Source organism: Arvicanthis niloticus, chromosome 13, assembly GCF_011762505.2.
Source record: "Arvicanthis niloticus isolate mArvNil1 chromosome 13, mArvNil1.pat.X, whole genome shotgun sequence".
NCBI classification, from domain to species: domain Eukaryota; kingdom Metazoa; phylum Chordata; class Mammalia; order Rodentia; family Muridae; genus Arvicanthis; species Arvicanthis niloticus.
In genome coordinates, this window is record NC_047670.1 from 53,021,848 (window position 1) to 53,037,480 (window position 15,633).

At 50.4% G+C, this 15,633-nt stretch overlaps 1 protein-coding gene across 1 annotated transcript; it reads right to left on the bottom strand.

Annotated features, from left to right (window-relative positions):
• Nucleotides 1-322: 322 nt before the first annotated feature.
• Foxred2 (FAD dependent oxidoreductase domain containing 2) lies at nt 323-15,025 on the bottom strand. Its single transcript, XM_076911580.1, has 9 exons — nt 14,899-15,025; nt 13,938-14,438; nt 11,932-12,183; nt 10,931-11,197; nt 10,602-10,768; nt 6,792-6,957; nt 5,495-5,736; nt 4,082-4,252; nt 323-2,481 (listed from the first exon to the last, which is right to left on the bottom strand). The coding sequence occupies exons 2-9, from the start codon at nt 14,435-14,437 to the stop codon at nt 2,249-2,251; spliced, it is 1,998 nt and encodes a 665-aa protein (XP_076767695.1). The 5' UTR covers nt 14,438; nt 14,899-15,025; the 3' UTR covers nt 323-2,248.
• Between the last annotated feature and the right edge of the window lie 608 nt (nt 15,026-15,633).

Consider the following 15,633-nt stretch of genomic DNA (forward strand, 5'->3'; position numbering starts at 1 on the left):
TGCCACATCTAGCTTGGCTTATTTTTATTCTTTTCTTTAAAATAGTTATGGGGAAGCGGTCCCAGAGCAATTGGCTCAGTACTTTCTGCTCTTCCAGAGGATTTGAGGTCTGTTCCCCCCACCCCCCCACAATGGTGGCAACCTCCTGTAACTTCAGCTTTAAGGGGGTTCTGACACCTTCTTCTGGTCTCTGGGCACCTGCACTCATGTACACATACTCACACATAAGCACATATGAGTACACATAAGTAAAAATAAATCTTAAAAAAGGTTATGTGGTTCAAACTTGGTTTTTTTTTTTTTTTTTTTTTTTTGGTTTTTTGAGACAGGGTTTCTCTGTGTAGCCCTGGCTGTCCTGGAACTCACTCTGTAGACCAGGGTGGCCTCGAACTCAGAAATCTGCCTGCCTCTGCCTCCCAAGTGCTGGGATTAAAGGCGTGCGACACCACTGCCCAGCGTGGTTCAAACTTGTAATCCCAATACTTGCAAGGTTGAGGCAGGGGACTCACCATGAGTCCAGTGCAGGCTGGGCTATATAATGAGTACCAGGCCAGGACATGGAATCCCTATGGGGGGGGGGGGGGGAGTAGAAGACATCTCTAGTCAACTGAGCAAGAACAGAAGATGTGTTAAAAACAAATAAGGCTGCCTGATATTTTGATGGAATCAATGATTTGGCAGATGACAGGAAGCAGCAGATGTCTTATACAAGGGTGTCAGCCAGCTACTTGCTAAGGCACCAAACAAGTGGCTCAGCCATACTTGATGACTGGAGGGCGAGCAGGATTTGATTTTGTAGTGCTAAATCAAAGACTTGTTTGAAAATGCCAAAGCATTTTCTTCCAAAGAGAAGAGGGTGGAATGGCAGGGGTCCAAGTTTGGCTTGCCAGTCAATCTGTGTGAAACATGGCCACAGTGACATCCTGGATTTGGATGATGACTTAGAAGGTCTGGCCCTATGCAAACTACTCCAAGTAGGTACAGGGGTACACACAGTTCCTCCTGGCGACATGATGTTGTTGAATTGTCCTGTTAGAACCTGGTAGGCCAGAAAGGAAGTTGGCTGCAGGCAGGTCAGGTGGCTAAGAGGGTTTGGACCTAGCCAAGACTCTCCCATGGAGAAGAGGATGATCCCAGGAAGAGGCTTTGGGGTTGTCGTGTCCCTGGACATTTGAGTGGCCTCCATGAAGACTGATAGAGACCTGGTAAGAAACAGTACCTGCACTCTGGGGCTATGGGAGATCACGTGATCACCATGCTGCCCGTGTGGGCCATGCTTTCCTCAGGGCTTCTTTGCTAATCTGTCGGCTGAGCGTAGGCTTGGGAGGGAAGGCAAGGAAGAGGAGAGGAGCATCAGGGCAGCCCGGAGCTCGGCAAGCGTCAACATTTCCATGCCCAAGGCAGCAGGCACAGCATCACCTTAAACCTGCCCAGGCAGGTGTCAGGGAAGACATGGCTCAGGTTGTCAGGCAGCAAGGTGTGAGAGGGACACACAGGCTGCTGACTCCTGGGAGTGTGATCTTGGGGACAGGGCAGCACTGAGGTGCCTTGCTCCTGAGAAGCCAGTTGGACGGATGACCTTGCAGGAGTTTTCTGTCTCTGCCCTATACCAGCCCTCTGGGCCTGTGATGCCCAGCCTGGCTAGTTCTCCTGAGAGCCAGTGCCAGGGAAGGCAATACAATGTGGAAAGAAAGGGTGGCATAGGGGCAGGCCTCCTGGATGAGAACTGGTATCTGATGCTTCTGAATTGGAGTCCACATCTGTACTGGGAAGCAGAGACCCCAACTGTTTTACTCCATTGCTGAAGACTCCAAGCCTTCACTCCAATACGCCCACTATGGAAATGAGGGGCCTCCAGCTTTGAGATGTTCCCTAGGTAGAGCCAAGCCCATCTGCAGAGTGAACCAGAAGCAAAAGGAGACTAGTTGGCCCTAGAACCAGACACACAAGAGCAGCATGGTGCTTACTTAGTGATGGTCCAAGCTGGACACAAGCTGGATGTGGAAGGCATCTCATGTGGAAGGCATCTCGTACCTGACAGAAGGTACCCTCCTCTTGACCTTGCATCTAGCACCAGGGGCCAGCACAGGAAGGGACACCACCTTATCCCAGCCTTCTGCACTCTACAGGCTGCCCTGTTGTCTGGTATCTCTGTGATGGTCCTGAGCAGCCTGAAAGGTGGGAGGGAGGTTTCCTGGGCATAGGTTTCCTGGAGAGGTTCGAGCCACCATAGTCTGGGAGAGGATGCTCAGAGCTCCTCTCTGTTGCTGTCAAGGGATTGCGTCAGAGGCCCTGGAGCTGAGGAGTGGTCCCCAAGCCACCTGCTGCTGTTCTCCGTGACCGTGTAGTCCTGCAGGAGTCTGCTTTCTACACCATGCTGCCGAAGGCTCTTGGTGCTTGAGAGTCCCTGCATTCTCAGGTATCCCTGCTGGCAAAAGGGCGGCAGCCTCTGGCGTGTGAGAGTGAACAGGAAACAGGACTCTACAGAAGGACAAAAGAAGGTGTCAGGCCAGGCTGGGAGAGAGGACAGAGAGGAGCATGGCAGTGCTGGGGACCCTGGCATCCACATATTATATACTTTCTACTTAGTAGTCATCATGGTTTTCATATTGCATACACTACTGTGTACTACCCACACTTAGTAGCCATCACTACCAACAGGACCATCACAATGGTATGACGTACCTAAACTGGGTAACCCTTATGTGCTCATTAGCTTTTTGTCAGCTGGACACAGGGTAGGGTCATCCCATTTTATTTTGTTTTGTTTTGAAGACAGGGTCTCTCTACATAGTCTTGGTTACCCTGGAACCCACAGGGTAGACTAGGCTGGCCTCAAACTCAAGATCTGCCTTCCTCTGCCTCCCTACTGCTGACATTAAAGGCATGCTGGCTGAAGAGGGAACCTTAATTGCTGGGTTGCCATCTGATTCCTGGTAGGCAAGTCTGCAGGGACATTTTCTTGATTAGAGATTGGTGTGGGAGTGCCCAGCTCATTGTGGTTGGTGCATCCCTGGGCAGGTGGCCCTGGGTTGCATAAGAAAGCTGTCGGAGCAAGCTCTAGGGAGCACAGGCCAGCGAGGGTGTCCTCCATTACCCTTGCTTCAGTTCCTGCTGCCAGGTTCCTGCCTTCCATTCACAATGAACTGTGACCTGGAAGTGTAAGAGGGAGAAACAAACCTTTTCCCCCCACCCTGCTGGTCATGGTGTTTTATCACAGCAATGGAAAGCAAACTAAGATATCTTACCTTACCTTGTTTGGTAATGGAATCAAAGCTTATGAACAGACATGCAACAATTTAGGAAAGCCAAAGGGAAGCCATAAAGTATTTCCTTTAAGTGAAAATGTGCTAGTTCTACTCAGAATAAGGAAAACAAAACCAAAACAAAACAAAACAAAAAAACCCGCTTTGTATGCAGCTGCTCAATGCTGCGGTAAACTGAATCTTCCATTTGGCAACCCATGAGAGGAAAAAAGAAATCCATGTGGCAATGATAAATATCACATAAAACAATCAGATGTTAAATCTGTGGAGGAAAACAATACACACGGACACACATTCATATTCTGACACCAAACAGTGTTGTGCCCTGTCTGTCCTGAAACTCACTCTGTAGACCAGGCTGGCCTCGAACTCAGAAATCCGCCTGCCTCTGCTTCCCAAGTGCTGGGATTAAAGGTGTGCCACCACCACCGCCCGGCACATCCAGGGGTTTCAAAGGACAAAAATACTGGCTTGTTTCTGTCACTTTCTCTTCCAGATCATTTGAGTTCTTGCCCTAGGTCCCTCTTTGTATTTAGCCGTCAGTTCTGCCCTCCAATCCACCAATTCTCTCTTTACCTCTGTCTAGTCCATCCACTCCTTACACTGAGCTTCTCATTTCAAACATTTAATTTCCATTAGTTTTTTCTATATCGTTTTCAGAATTGTTGGATTTTGGTAGTTCTAGCTCTTCGTTGCTTTTCTCCTGCCTTCTTTTTCCCTTTCCTTTTCCTGTACTAGGCCTCAAACCCATGTTTGCTAACACTCTAACACTAGGGTAGACACCCCACCATCTGCCCTCTTGGTAACTTGGTTACCTGCATAAAAGCTACGCAGATCTGTGTCCAGACAGTTTTCCAGGAAGCGCCTCAATGGGAGGATGTGTCCCACTGGGGCTGTCCAGTCAGTCAGGAAGTCCTCCACGATGTGGTGGATGGCTGTAGGCCGAGGCAGGGGCCACTGTGCAGGACGGAACCGCATGTCTTGTTCTGTGGGAGGAGGGAGGCGTCAGGGCCAAGCCCTTGATGCTGGCACACCCCTTTACTCTCATGATTGCCTTCCTGTGGTGTTTCTGCCAGGCTGTGGTCAGCTTGGCCACCAGCCACTTTCATGTAGCTGGAGGAAGGGGAACTAGAGCTGCTGCCTGTGGTTTCTGAGTGCTCACATGGACCAGTGAGAACATAGGGTGCAGTTAGACTCATCCTGTTCTCTAAACGCCCAGCCCATAGGCCACTGGTCCAACACTGACCAGCCCTGGAAACCAGACTCTAGGAGGTGACCAATCCTAGTTGGCCAGTGTTTGGGCTGTCAACTACAGAACTACACTCCCCATTCCCCGCCTTCTGAAGCTGCCTCTGCCCTTGGGAATAATTCCCAGCTGGGCTACCTTTTTCTTTTTGTGGGACAGGGTCTCAAGAAGCCCTATTTCCCAGATGCTGAGATTATAGAGGGGTGTCTCATTACACTCAGCTCTGAGATAGGAGCTCACTATGTAGCCTAGGCTGGCCTAGAGCTCATGGCAAACCTGCCCAGACTCCTTAGCCCTGGGTTGACAAGCACCTGTTTGGAGGACCCTCTTCAACCTGAGGCCTTTCAAGCTCTGAATTGAAAGGCATGGTACCCAGGCTGTGCCCTTGGGCTGCTGGCAAACCATGTATATCCTCCTGTAGTCCTGTATGGACTGATTATCATCATCCCGTTTTGTAGACCTTGAAGCAAGGCTCGGAGAAGTTAAGTAAAATGGCCACAGTCAAACTGCTGTGAGTGCAGAACTGTGAATTTGGCCTGGCTTTTCTGTACTGTGTCCTTGTCTGGTTTATTATTACATTGTGTGGGCACACGTGTCACAGAGCCTGTGTGGAGGTCAGAGGACAAATCTGTGCAGTCAGTTCTCTTCTCCCACCTTTACGTGGGTCCCAGGGATTGAACCCAGGTCTCCAGGCTTCCACGGTAAGTGCCTCTACCCACTCAGTCATCTTACCTGCCCTCATTCATTTTTCTTAATACTCACCTGCAGCACCCTCCCCCCCCTTTTGAGGCACCACACCATGACAGCTCCCCTTTCACTACGTGGTGCCCAGAGACCATATGTGGCTTACTCGGGTCCCCTGGGTGCCCTCTGTCAGCTGCAGATGTTCTGAATGGCCTTGTGGTGACTGCTTTTTAGACAGAGGTGGTCTAAGAAGAGCCCTCTGAAGATGCTGAGCTCAGGGAGGGGGAGGATAGCTCACCGGTAGGGAGATGTCTGTAGTAGTAGATGACAGGGTGAAGGAAGTTAGACATCCAGGCATCTTCTATGTGTGCCACGGACCGGTCATAATAGAAGACGTCCTTCTCAGGCCCAGAGAAGTTTTTGCCATATTCCATGTTGATGACAAAGAGCCCATGCCGTGCCGTCCTCCCTGTGAGCATCTCCAGCTGAGCCAGCATCTGCATAGGGAACTCCTCCAGGTACTCAAATGCTGTAGCGTTCCTGTAGGTGGGACCAGGAGCACTCAGGATCAGGTACAGGTCCACCACAGGTGCAGTGCTGTGGACTGACCAGGCATCTCCCACCCTATAATACCACTGTGGCAACCGTGCCTTCTGTTCAACCTGAGAGCATGCCAGGGGCAAGGGTATTCCAGGATGAGGGCAAGTGGGGGAGAAGCTGATTTCTGTAGGTAGAGATGAGAGTAATGGGGTCAGGGAGGTCATCGGGCTTGAGTAAAGAAAGAATGGGGTGAATGTACACTTAAGAGGATGGAGAAGGGGAGCTGTTGGCCCCAGGGAAGTGGGGGGCAGGGACAACAGTCTGACTAGCCTTTTCAAAGGACAGCTGGCGACTACTGAGGGCAGAGTGAGTAAGCTGGGAGACCACTGGGCTATTGGGTGATGGGACTAAGATGCTGAGTAAGCCTGGGTCCTGGCAAGGGCACCTGATCTCGATAGCTCTGGCACGCATGGAAGGGGTGCTGAGGAGGAGGCAAGGTGATGTGCTAGGCTCCCGGCCTCCCAGTGTCCTGAACTTGGTGTTGAGCAGCCAGGGCTTTGGATCAAGGGGTGTCCTCTGACTTAGGAGTCTTCCTGTATCTCACCTGCCCTGTCTTCTGTAAAGTCCTCCCTTGCTCTCTCCTGACATGTCCTGCGCTATATCCTCAGGCTCTGTGTGTCCTGTGATTTGCCAGTAATCATTTTGATCTAAAAGGGCCAAGCAGATCCTTGCCTGAGGGGACTCTTATCTTCACCCTTCAATGCGGCAAGGGAATTATGCTCATTTTGTAGATAAGGCAAGAGATCGCAGAGCTTAAATAACTCCCCCAAAGCATACAGTAAGATGTCTACAGTCTGGGCTTTACATGTGAGCTGTCTCTGAGACCTTGTAGTATTTATCTCACTGACTTCCTCGTCAGGATAGATTAGCCTCTGCAGGCCTCCTTTGGACAGGAAACAACTGGGCAACTTAGCATGCAGAATAGTAGGGAAGCAAGGGGCAGGGTGTTTGGGTAAAGCAGGGTTGGGGGAGATGAAGTGGGAAGGACTACTCACTCCTTCAACAGAATGATGTCAGCCAGCACGCTGAACATCTGGTACAACCCAGAAGCCTCATTTACACGCCGAATGATGGAGCTGGTCAGCTGTGTGATGGGGTACTCTGTGGACGGCCAGGTGATGCCATGGTGCCGATGTTCCAGCAGCCGGTGGACAGCACGCACTGAAATGGCCAGAAGGAGGAAGGCCTGAGATTTTATCTTGGCTCAGTGGAGAGAGGCCCAGGCCTGGGAACAGTGGCACTGAGAGCTAAAAGTATAAGTCTATGTAGAGTATATACAGAGGAAGAGTATATACAGAGTATATATAGAGTACATACAGAGTATACATAGAGTATATACAAAGTATATGTAGAGTATACACAGTATACACAAAATATACAGAGTATACATAGAGTATAAACAGAGTATACAAAGTATATAGAGTATACATAGAGTATATACAGAGTATATGTAGAGTATACACAGTATATTCAAAGTATAGAGTATACATAGAGTATAAATAGTATACATAGAGTATATACAGAGTATACATAGGGTGTATACAGAGTATATGTAGGCTATATAAAAAAGTATATAAAGAATATACATGTCCAGATGGCAAATATTTCTTTTTTATAGTCACATACAATCAGGGACCCTGCTCCATTCTGTCTCTTGGGTATCAGCTTGAGTACAGGTTGGATGGATTTGGGTATGAATGGTCTACCCTTGCTTGAGGCTATCTGTACATGGAAGTTTCCTGCCAACAGTTATCCCTTACACTGATTGAATCCAACCCTGATACAGAACTTTCCATCCTCCTTGGAGGTCATCTCTAAGGCTTCATGGACATTCTGGCTACTTCTTTCTCAGCCCAAATTTACCTGTCCCTGTCTTGTTCTGAGATATCTTGTAGAAGGCAACTGTTGCCCAAGCTAGCAGTGAGGTGGTTTACTGTCCACCTGGGGCTGGTCTACCCCACCATGAAATGCGCCAACACAATTACTTGTTCTTTCAAAGTTAATAAAACACCCCAATGCAATGAGGCTGGGCCACAAACCAGCTGCTCATAAGAAAGGAGACAGCGACCAAGCTGAGTTTACAAGGTCATAGGAGCTGACCCTAGAGGGGCCTGGGAGGTCCCTGGAATGGAGAACAAGCCTGGCACCTCGAGAATGCAAGACATTTGCAGATGACAGGTGACAGCATACTGAGGCATGGGGGTGGAAGAGAAACCATGAATGAACAAACTCAGAAAGTGATGAGATTTCCTCAATGCTTTTGGTACCATAGAAGGAACCTGGGGTCTTGTACATGTTAGACAAGTGCTCTGTCACTAAGCTACACTCTAGCCCTTATCTTACTTTGAGACGGGTCTAAGTTGCCCAGGCTGGCCTTGGACTCATTATGTAGCTTTCCCTGCCAGCTGGAGAGGGTACTGAAGTGTAAACCCTGGGTCTGAGGTGACACAAGCCATTAGACTAAATGGAAACAGGAGGATGTGGACTCAAGGCCCTTAGGATTTGGTTGTGGTCCACAAAGCAGTAGCCAGGCTCTACAGCACTCACTCCATGGGCAAGAGGCTTCTCTAGAGACCACTAGTATCTACCACTGAGGAGATGTGAGCCTGCTAGGATCTCCCAGGAACACCTTTTTGCTTCCAAAGACACAGACTAGGGGACTGACTGCTGATCTCCAGGGTTGCTTAGATGAGTCCGCCTGCCAGGAGAGCCAAGGACGGATTCTCAAGCAGCAGCCAGCAGAGGCAGCTGCATCACAGTGCCCACTCTAACCTGGAAGCAGGGGCAAGATCTCCCCATACAGAAGGACATGAGGACCTATCAGTCTATGCTAAGTTTGCTACTCCCTCTTACTTATGCTACAAAGAAACTTATCGGGCTGGCGGGATGGCTTGGCAGGTAGGCAGGCTTCACCAGCCACCAAGCCTGAGTTCCATCCCCAGGTCCCATATTGTGGAAAAAGAAAACTGACTCCCAAAGGCTGTCTGTCCTCTGACCTTGAAACATATGCCAAGGCACATGTGTGACCCCAATAAGTGATAACAGATTTTGTGCTGTTTTGTGTTTTTCAACATTTTTACAATAAGCACCTGATTCTTTGCATCAAGATCTGTGCAGGGGCCCCTCCTCTGATCTCCATGTTGTCTGCCTTATTGTCTTCATGAAGAAAACATGGCACAAACCAGGTGTGGTAGTGTACATCTATAATCTCAGAACCAGGGAGGCTGAGGCAGGAGGATTGGGAGTTTGAGGGCAGCTTGGGCTATCACAGCCTGATCTGAACACAAACATTTTACTACTGTTACCTCTCGCCAGTTATTTTTCTCCCTGACCTCACTCAGCACTGGGGACCCTGGCCTGGGATTGAGGACACACAGAGCAACAACATTCAGGCCTCTGAGTGAAAGCTTCTCCTGGATTTCTGAGAACAAGGATAGACCCGACTCTCCATCCACTGAGGGCAAAGCAAGCCTGGCAAGCAAACTCCAGACCAAGCCGATGGCATCTGACCCCCCAAAAATGTGGGTGACAGCTAAACAGTCCACTCAGCTGCTTTGGTCCACTGCTTCCTCCATAGAGGGGAGAAAAGGGCAGGAGAGGCCGCCTTTTAAAAACCAGAAACCAAATCAAATGCAAGCAAATCTCTCTGGCCCTCAGCTGTTTCCTCAGGAAGAAACACAGGCTGTTCTGGCCAGAGGGCTCAGTGGGTCAAAGCGCTTGCTATGTATGCAAGCTGAAGAATGTGAGTTTGAACCCCAGAACTCATGGTGGAAGGAGGACCCGACTCCTGCAAGCTGTTGTCTGACCTCCACATGCACGCCATGGTACCTGCTCTGTGCACATGTGCGAGTGTGCATGGACATGGACACGGACACAACGGACACAACGGACACAACGGACACAACGGACACAACGGACGGACACACACACACACACACACACACACACACACACACACTATTATAATAAAAAAAGAGAAAAGAAAAGGCTTCCTTGCCACCACATGGTGCTGGTGGTTCTTCAGGGATGCATCTGCTCAGCCTCTAGAAGATACTCAACATGCAGCAACCTATTTCTTTCACTTTCTGTTTCTGTTTTTCCTTGACATCACAAAGAATCAGTTTCTGGTTGGGGATTATTCTCATGCAATTATCAAATCATCTTCATCATCAGCATCATCTTGATACCTGAACACAGGGCTTCAGGCACACTAAAAGCTCTGCCACTGTGCTGTGTCCTTAGTCCTCAAATTACTCAATTTTTTTTTTTTATTATACAGGCAAACATTATTATTATTATTATTTTGGTTTTTTGAGACAGAGTTTCTCTGTGCAGCCCTAGCTGTTCTGGAACTCACTCTGTAGACCAGGCTGGCCTCAAACTCAGAAATCCGCCTGTTTCCACCTCCCAAGTGCTGGGATTAAAGGGGTGCGCCACCACTGCCCGGCACAGGCAAACATTATTAAGACAGTGACATATTTACTACTGAAAGTCTTGCATGAAGAACTGACATAATCAATTAGAACTTTCACTGAGGCGTTCCCACACCCTGGGTGCATGAGCTGCTTCCTGGGTACACACACTGAAGGGTACTACCTTATTTAGCCCCGCGAGACTGGCACAGCTTAGATTACTCATCCCCTTGAACACACTTTTTAACTGCATGGGACTGAGCATGTCACAGCCACCCTTAGAGGTATCCACTATCATGCTTCCTTTAGGTGGATCTGCAGACCATGAAAACATCCCTTTGATGCCTTTGGAAGTCAGGAGCCCTGGGACAGTGGTCCTTTAGCCAGGCTTACCTGTGTATCGGAATCCATGGATGAAGCCGCCAGCGGATTTCCGGTAGTCCACTGAGTGGCTGGCAGTCCCTAGGATGAAGAGACCCCGGCTTCCTTTGGATTCATAACTGGCTTTGATCAGTGGGTACTTCTTGCCGAACTCAGTCCCTGAGGAGATTCTGAGGGACCTGCCAGTGAGAAGGGTTGTTAGAAACAAGAGCTTCTGGGGACAACGTCCCTGGCACCCTCCTCCTGCATTTCTGAGGTGCTCTCCTGAAGCCTACCATGTCCCCAGGGGAGCCTGAAGGTGTTGCTGAGGGGTCCCTACATCCACCTCACAACCAACTCACTGGTTGAAAATGGAGAAGTCAAACTTCCAGCCCAGACAGCGGATAACACGGTCGTAGGCCACCCGCATGGCAAAGTTGTCATTGTCATCCTGGGGGAGGAGAATGGAGTCGGCACTCTGGTTGCTGTTATCCTCCAGGAGGAACTTCAGGGTGATGTGGAACTTGCCCTTGCTGTCCTTCACGAGGGCCAGATCCTCCAGGTCTGATTCCAGGAGCCCGTCTAGTGATTTCAGCTGGTAGGTGTCCAGCAGGCCATTGTTGATGGCTCTGGGGCCCCACAAACAGGCAAGAGAAGAAAGAGGATCAGGAGGGCTGTCTGGTGCAGGTGAGGATGGGGAAGCTCCCCCACTTGAGGCTGTCTAACCCAAGGGAAGCTTCATCCCCATAGAGGTAACACCAGGAGGTTGTGTTCCATTTTTTTTTTTCCTCTTCTTTTTTTTTGGTAAAGATAAGGTCCTAATGAGGCCCATGCTCAAATCCACTAAAGTAGCCAAGGATGACTCTGGGCTCTCATCCTCAAGCCTCTACCGTCTGAGTGCTGAGAGGAGACTACAGGTGTGTGTCAGCTCACCTTGCTTACGTGGAGCAGGGGACTGAACCCAGGGCTTTAGTACGTGGGAGTCAAGCACTCACTGGGCCCCAGTGGTAGATCGTTAAGAGGTGGAGCCTAGTGGCAGATCACTGGGTAATGTCCTCAGAAGCGTTAGAGACTAAGGCAGTTCTGTTGGGACCCCCTGTAAGTTCCAGGTAGAGGTTTGCTATAGAAGGAAGCCCGACCTCCCCCTTGTTCTGTCTTCCCATCCTGTATGCAACCTTGCTGTCTGACATACGTGCCTGCTGCTGTGATAGCGTCTGCTATGGGGTGCTGATGAGAGAGGAACAGAATGCTAGACTTAGCCTCTGAAATCACGAACTCAGCCACTGGCATTTTCTTATAGTATCAAGAAACAGATTAGTGCGGGATGTATGGTACAGAATACGTAAGCAGAGATGTAGCATACCTGACGTCTCCGACATAGTGGGTGGCCCAGGAGAGCCGAACCCGGGAACGGCTCAGCATGTGGACAAAGTTAGTGACACCCAAGATGTTTTCTGCTGTCTCGAAGGCTGAATTCCCATGGCCCAGGATCAACACGCTCTGACCCACAAAGTCTTCAGGGTCCACAGACACAGACTCATACCCCTCCACATACTCAGAACCAGGGAAGTCAACCAGCTTGGGGACTGCCAAACCGGTGGCTACAAGAAGGACGCTGCAGGTGGGAACACAGAAAGAGTTGTATGGTCACTTGGCAGGGATCTCCTTGCCTCATCCCGACTCCAGGCTCCTCAAAGACACGCCCATTCAGATGTTTTACCCATTCACTCTTCCATTTACTGACCCATGCCAGTGTGCCTCTCTCCAAGCTAGCCACAGTCCTTCATGCTTTACCGGAAAGATACCATACCTGGGGATTAAGTTTGCTCGTTGATATTATGATAAACCAAAACCATCTCCTTTAATTTTTAACACAGCAGTGAGGTCAGTTTTCCCCAGGGGGATGCACTCTACCCTGGCATTCGGGTTCCTCTTGTGACTGGCAAGCCAGGCACTCACATCTACCCACACTGTGCTGGTGCGTTTATCTTATCTATTCCTCAATCTTCCCACTCCCGAGCTGGTATCCCCTGGCCTGTTTCACGGGGGAGAAGACATGGGGTCCTATGGGTCCGGGCATCAGAACTCTTCAAAGGAGAAGAGTCACAATCTGAGCACAGAAGGGCCAAAGTCCCATTGAGACGTGAGCTTGATATGCAGCTTGGGCTAGACTTGGATCTGACAATCCTCTTGCCTCAGTCTCCCTAACGCTGGGGTTACAGGCCATCATGCCTAGTTCTTTGTGCTGGTGGGGATAATAATGGGGTGGATTTTGCAGACGGCAGAATGGTTTGGCTACACGGGATGCATACAGCAAACACACCTTTGTTTTCCGACCCCTCTCCTCTCTGCTCCTCACTGCCTTCTACTCCAGTGAAGCTACCTAAAATCCAAGAGTCCCAGTCAAGACAAGACAACCACCGCCCCCCCCCTTTTTTTTTTTTTTTTTGAGCTACAGGAACAGACTAACACTAGTTATACACTTGTCTGGAGCCAGGAATGAAGCTGACAGCCAAGGAGGGAGTATGGCGTAGCAGATAGAGCACAGGCTTAGGTGTTAGCAACATTCTAGCCCAATTTAGTCCCACCATGTTAGTGGTAAGGCACGGCTTGTTGACCAAGGTCTTCAGAGCAGAGGGTCAGATCTATGCCTGCTAAATGAGTACTGGAGAACATCTTTCCTAGGTTTCGTGTGAGGACTGAACAAGTTTGAGGTGCTCACATAATGTCTCCTAAACCAAAACAAGGTACCACCCGTATCTGGAAGCCATGCTTGTTGGGCCCCTTGCTCTGGTTCTGTTCTGAAATCCCACTGGCTAGTGTCTAATGTTGCCTGGAAAGTTCACCCTGCTTGTCTCAGCGTGGGCTTTGGGGATACTTATTTTAGGAAACTATCAGCTGTGTCCAACCCGTGGTCTCTGGGCCACACGGGATCCAGGATAGCTATGATTATGGCGCAACAAAACTTACAAACGTACTTAAAATATGAGCTTTGTGTATATGTGTGTTTCATTACTTGATTGCACGGTTTTAGAACTTGAGTCCTGTGGATGAGAATGTAGTGTGGTAGTGTTAAAAGGCTGGATCTTCCTGCAAGGGCTGTTGGGTACAAGCTATGCTCACGTACGGTACCCAACACCAGAGGGTCATGGTGAAGGCAATAGAGCTTGGCAAATCCTAGAGGATAAATTGCTAGATTTTTCCAAACATACTCAGCCACATCTTGGTAAGGACGCACCTTTAAAAAATTCTGGCTGTACCAAACCTTGGCACTGAGCCCCACTGGGGGCAAGGAGTGTAACTGGTAGCCCCTTTCTCTCATTCTTTCCGATCTCGAGGCCAATCCAGCTGTATCCTGAGACTCCTTACCTGCACTGGTAAACCTGGTCCTTCTGGTCCGTCAGAATGAAGTAATGGCCGTTCCAGGCTTGTGGATCCTTGTCCAGAGTCACATGGGTGATGTTTGTGTTGTATAACACATGGAGCCCCAGGCGCTGTGCGAAGTCAGCCAGGTAAAGGACCATGTCGCTGGCGTCGGGGAAGTAAGCCTGCGAGTAGTGTCTGAAGAGCAGGTGTGGGTCGTCGCTGAGCAGAGAGTTCCAGTCGTGGCGGAGATTGAACTCAGCGTTGGCCTTGCCCGTGTGCCGCTTGTTGATGCTGATGAGCTTGCGGTGGCGCGGGTAGCGAGTGAAGAAGCTGCCAGGTGCGGACTCGCGTTCGAATACCTTGTAGTCCCTGCCGGCTCGATGCAGGAGGGCGGCCATCTGTAGGCCGGCAGGACCGGCGCCCAGCACGCAGTAGTCCCGGTGCGGACGGGAGCACACTGCCAGGTGCAAGGCTAGGGCCACCAGCAGCCCCGAGGGACCCATCCTGCGGCACAGGAGAGGAGAGGACTCGCACCTCGTGGCTGGCAGCTGGTGACAGCCGGCTATCCCGAGGAACGAGAAACCAGGCGCTTGAGCCTCCCAGGGATCTGGAGCAGGGCCAGGACTGAACCCCAGGACCTAGGGGCTCATCTATCCCCGTCTCCATCCCTTCCAGGTAGGATCAAGGGCCCACAGGAATTCGGAACCCCCCAGCTCATCTCCATGGTCCTCTTTCCCAGGGCGTCAGACTCCCTTATTGTCATGGTAACTTCCACCCCAAGGGAGAGACAGTTTCCCCTATTTCCACGCATTCTGGATGTGCCCTGCATTTTGGGAGGGGATCTTCCCAGGTGGACCCTTCAGAGGCTCTAGTCTGTCTACCCTATGGGGGGAAACCTGAAGGAGGTGTGGTCTCTAAGGCCCCGCCCCAGCCCCCCGGATCACGTGAGGATGCCCCGGCACACCTGCCGGCCTCGGTCTCCGCTATCCCGCACTGCTTCTGGCGCGTGCGCGGTGCCCAGGCTGAGCTTCCGACCCTCACGCTGCCGCCACCGGTGGCCCAGCGATGCTCCCACCGCAGGCTGCAGTGGAGGGAAGCTTGGGTTGACTGGCGCCACAGCGGCCACGCCTCTCCCCACTCCGGACCAATAGCAGGGGGCGGGTCACGTGTGCCACGCGCAGCACGCTGGGACTGGTGGGACAGCCGGGGCGGGAGTGGCACGCACGTGCTGTGAGCGCTGTTTCTGAGGGTAGAGGTGCCCCGGGGAATAGCAGGTCCATGATGGGACACCCGCCCTTCCTTTTGATTCGTACTAATCCTTGTGCTAGAGATGAGAGATTTTTGGAGAAAATCTTGGCATTTATATCCCTTTATTAACTGTAAAAGACTGAAACTAATTGGCCAGTCAGTTTTGTGGGACTGAGGAGTATGAGGCCAAGACAGATGAATGAATTGTCTTAGTTCAGTTGTCTGAAGGGTGGGCAAGGGAAGCGTTTCCTAGCACCTTGTAACTGACTGGTCAATAAAAAGTGACGTTTGCATAAACAAAGATAAGCTAAGTGGATTTTGAGAAAATAGTGGTTCACTCTTGTAAGCCCAGCAATTGTGAGATTGAGGCAAAAGGACTGTGAGATCCTGCTTCAAAATCCTCAAACCAGAGGCTCAAACTGCAGCCCTGTGTAGGAAGGATTTCCAAGAA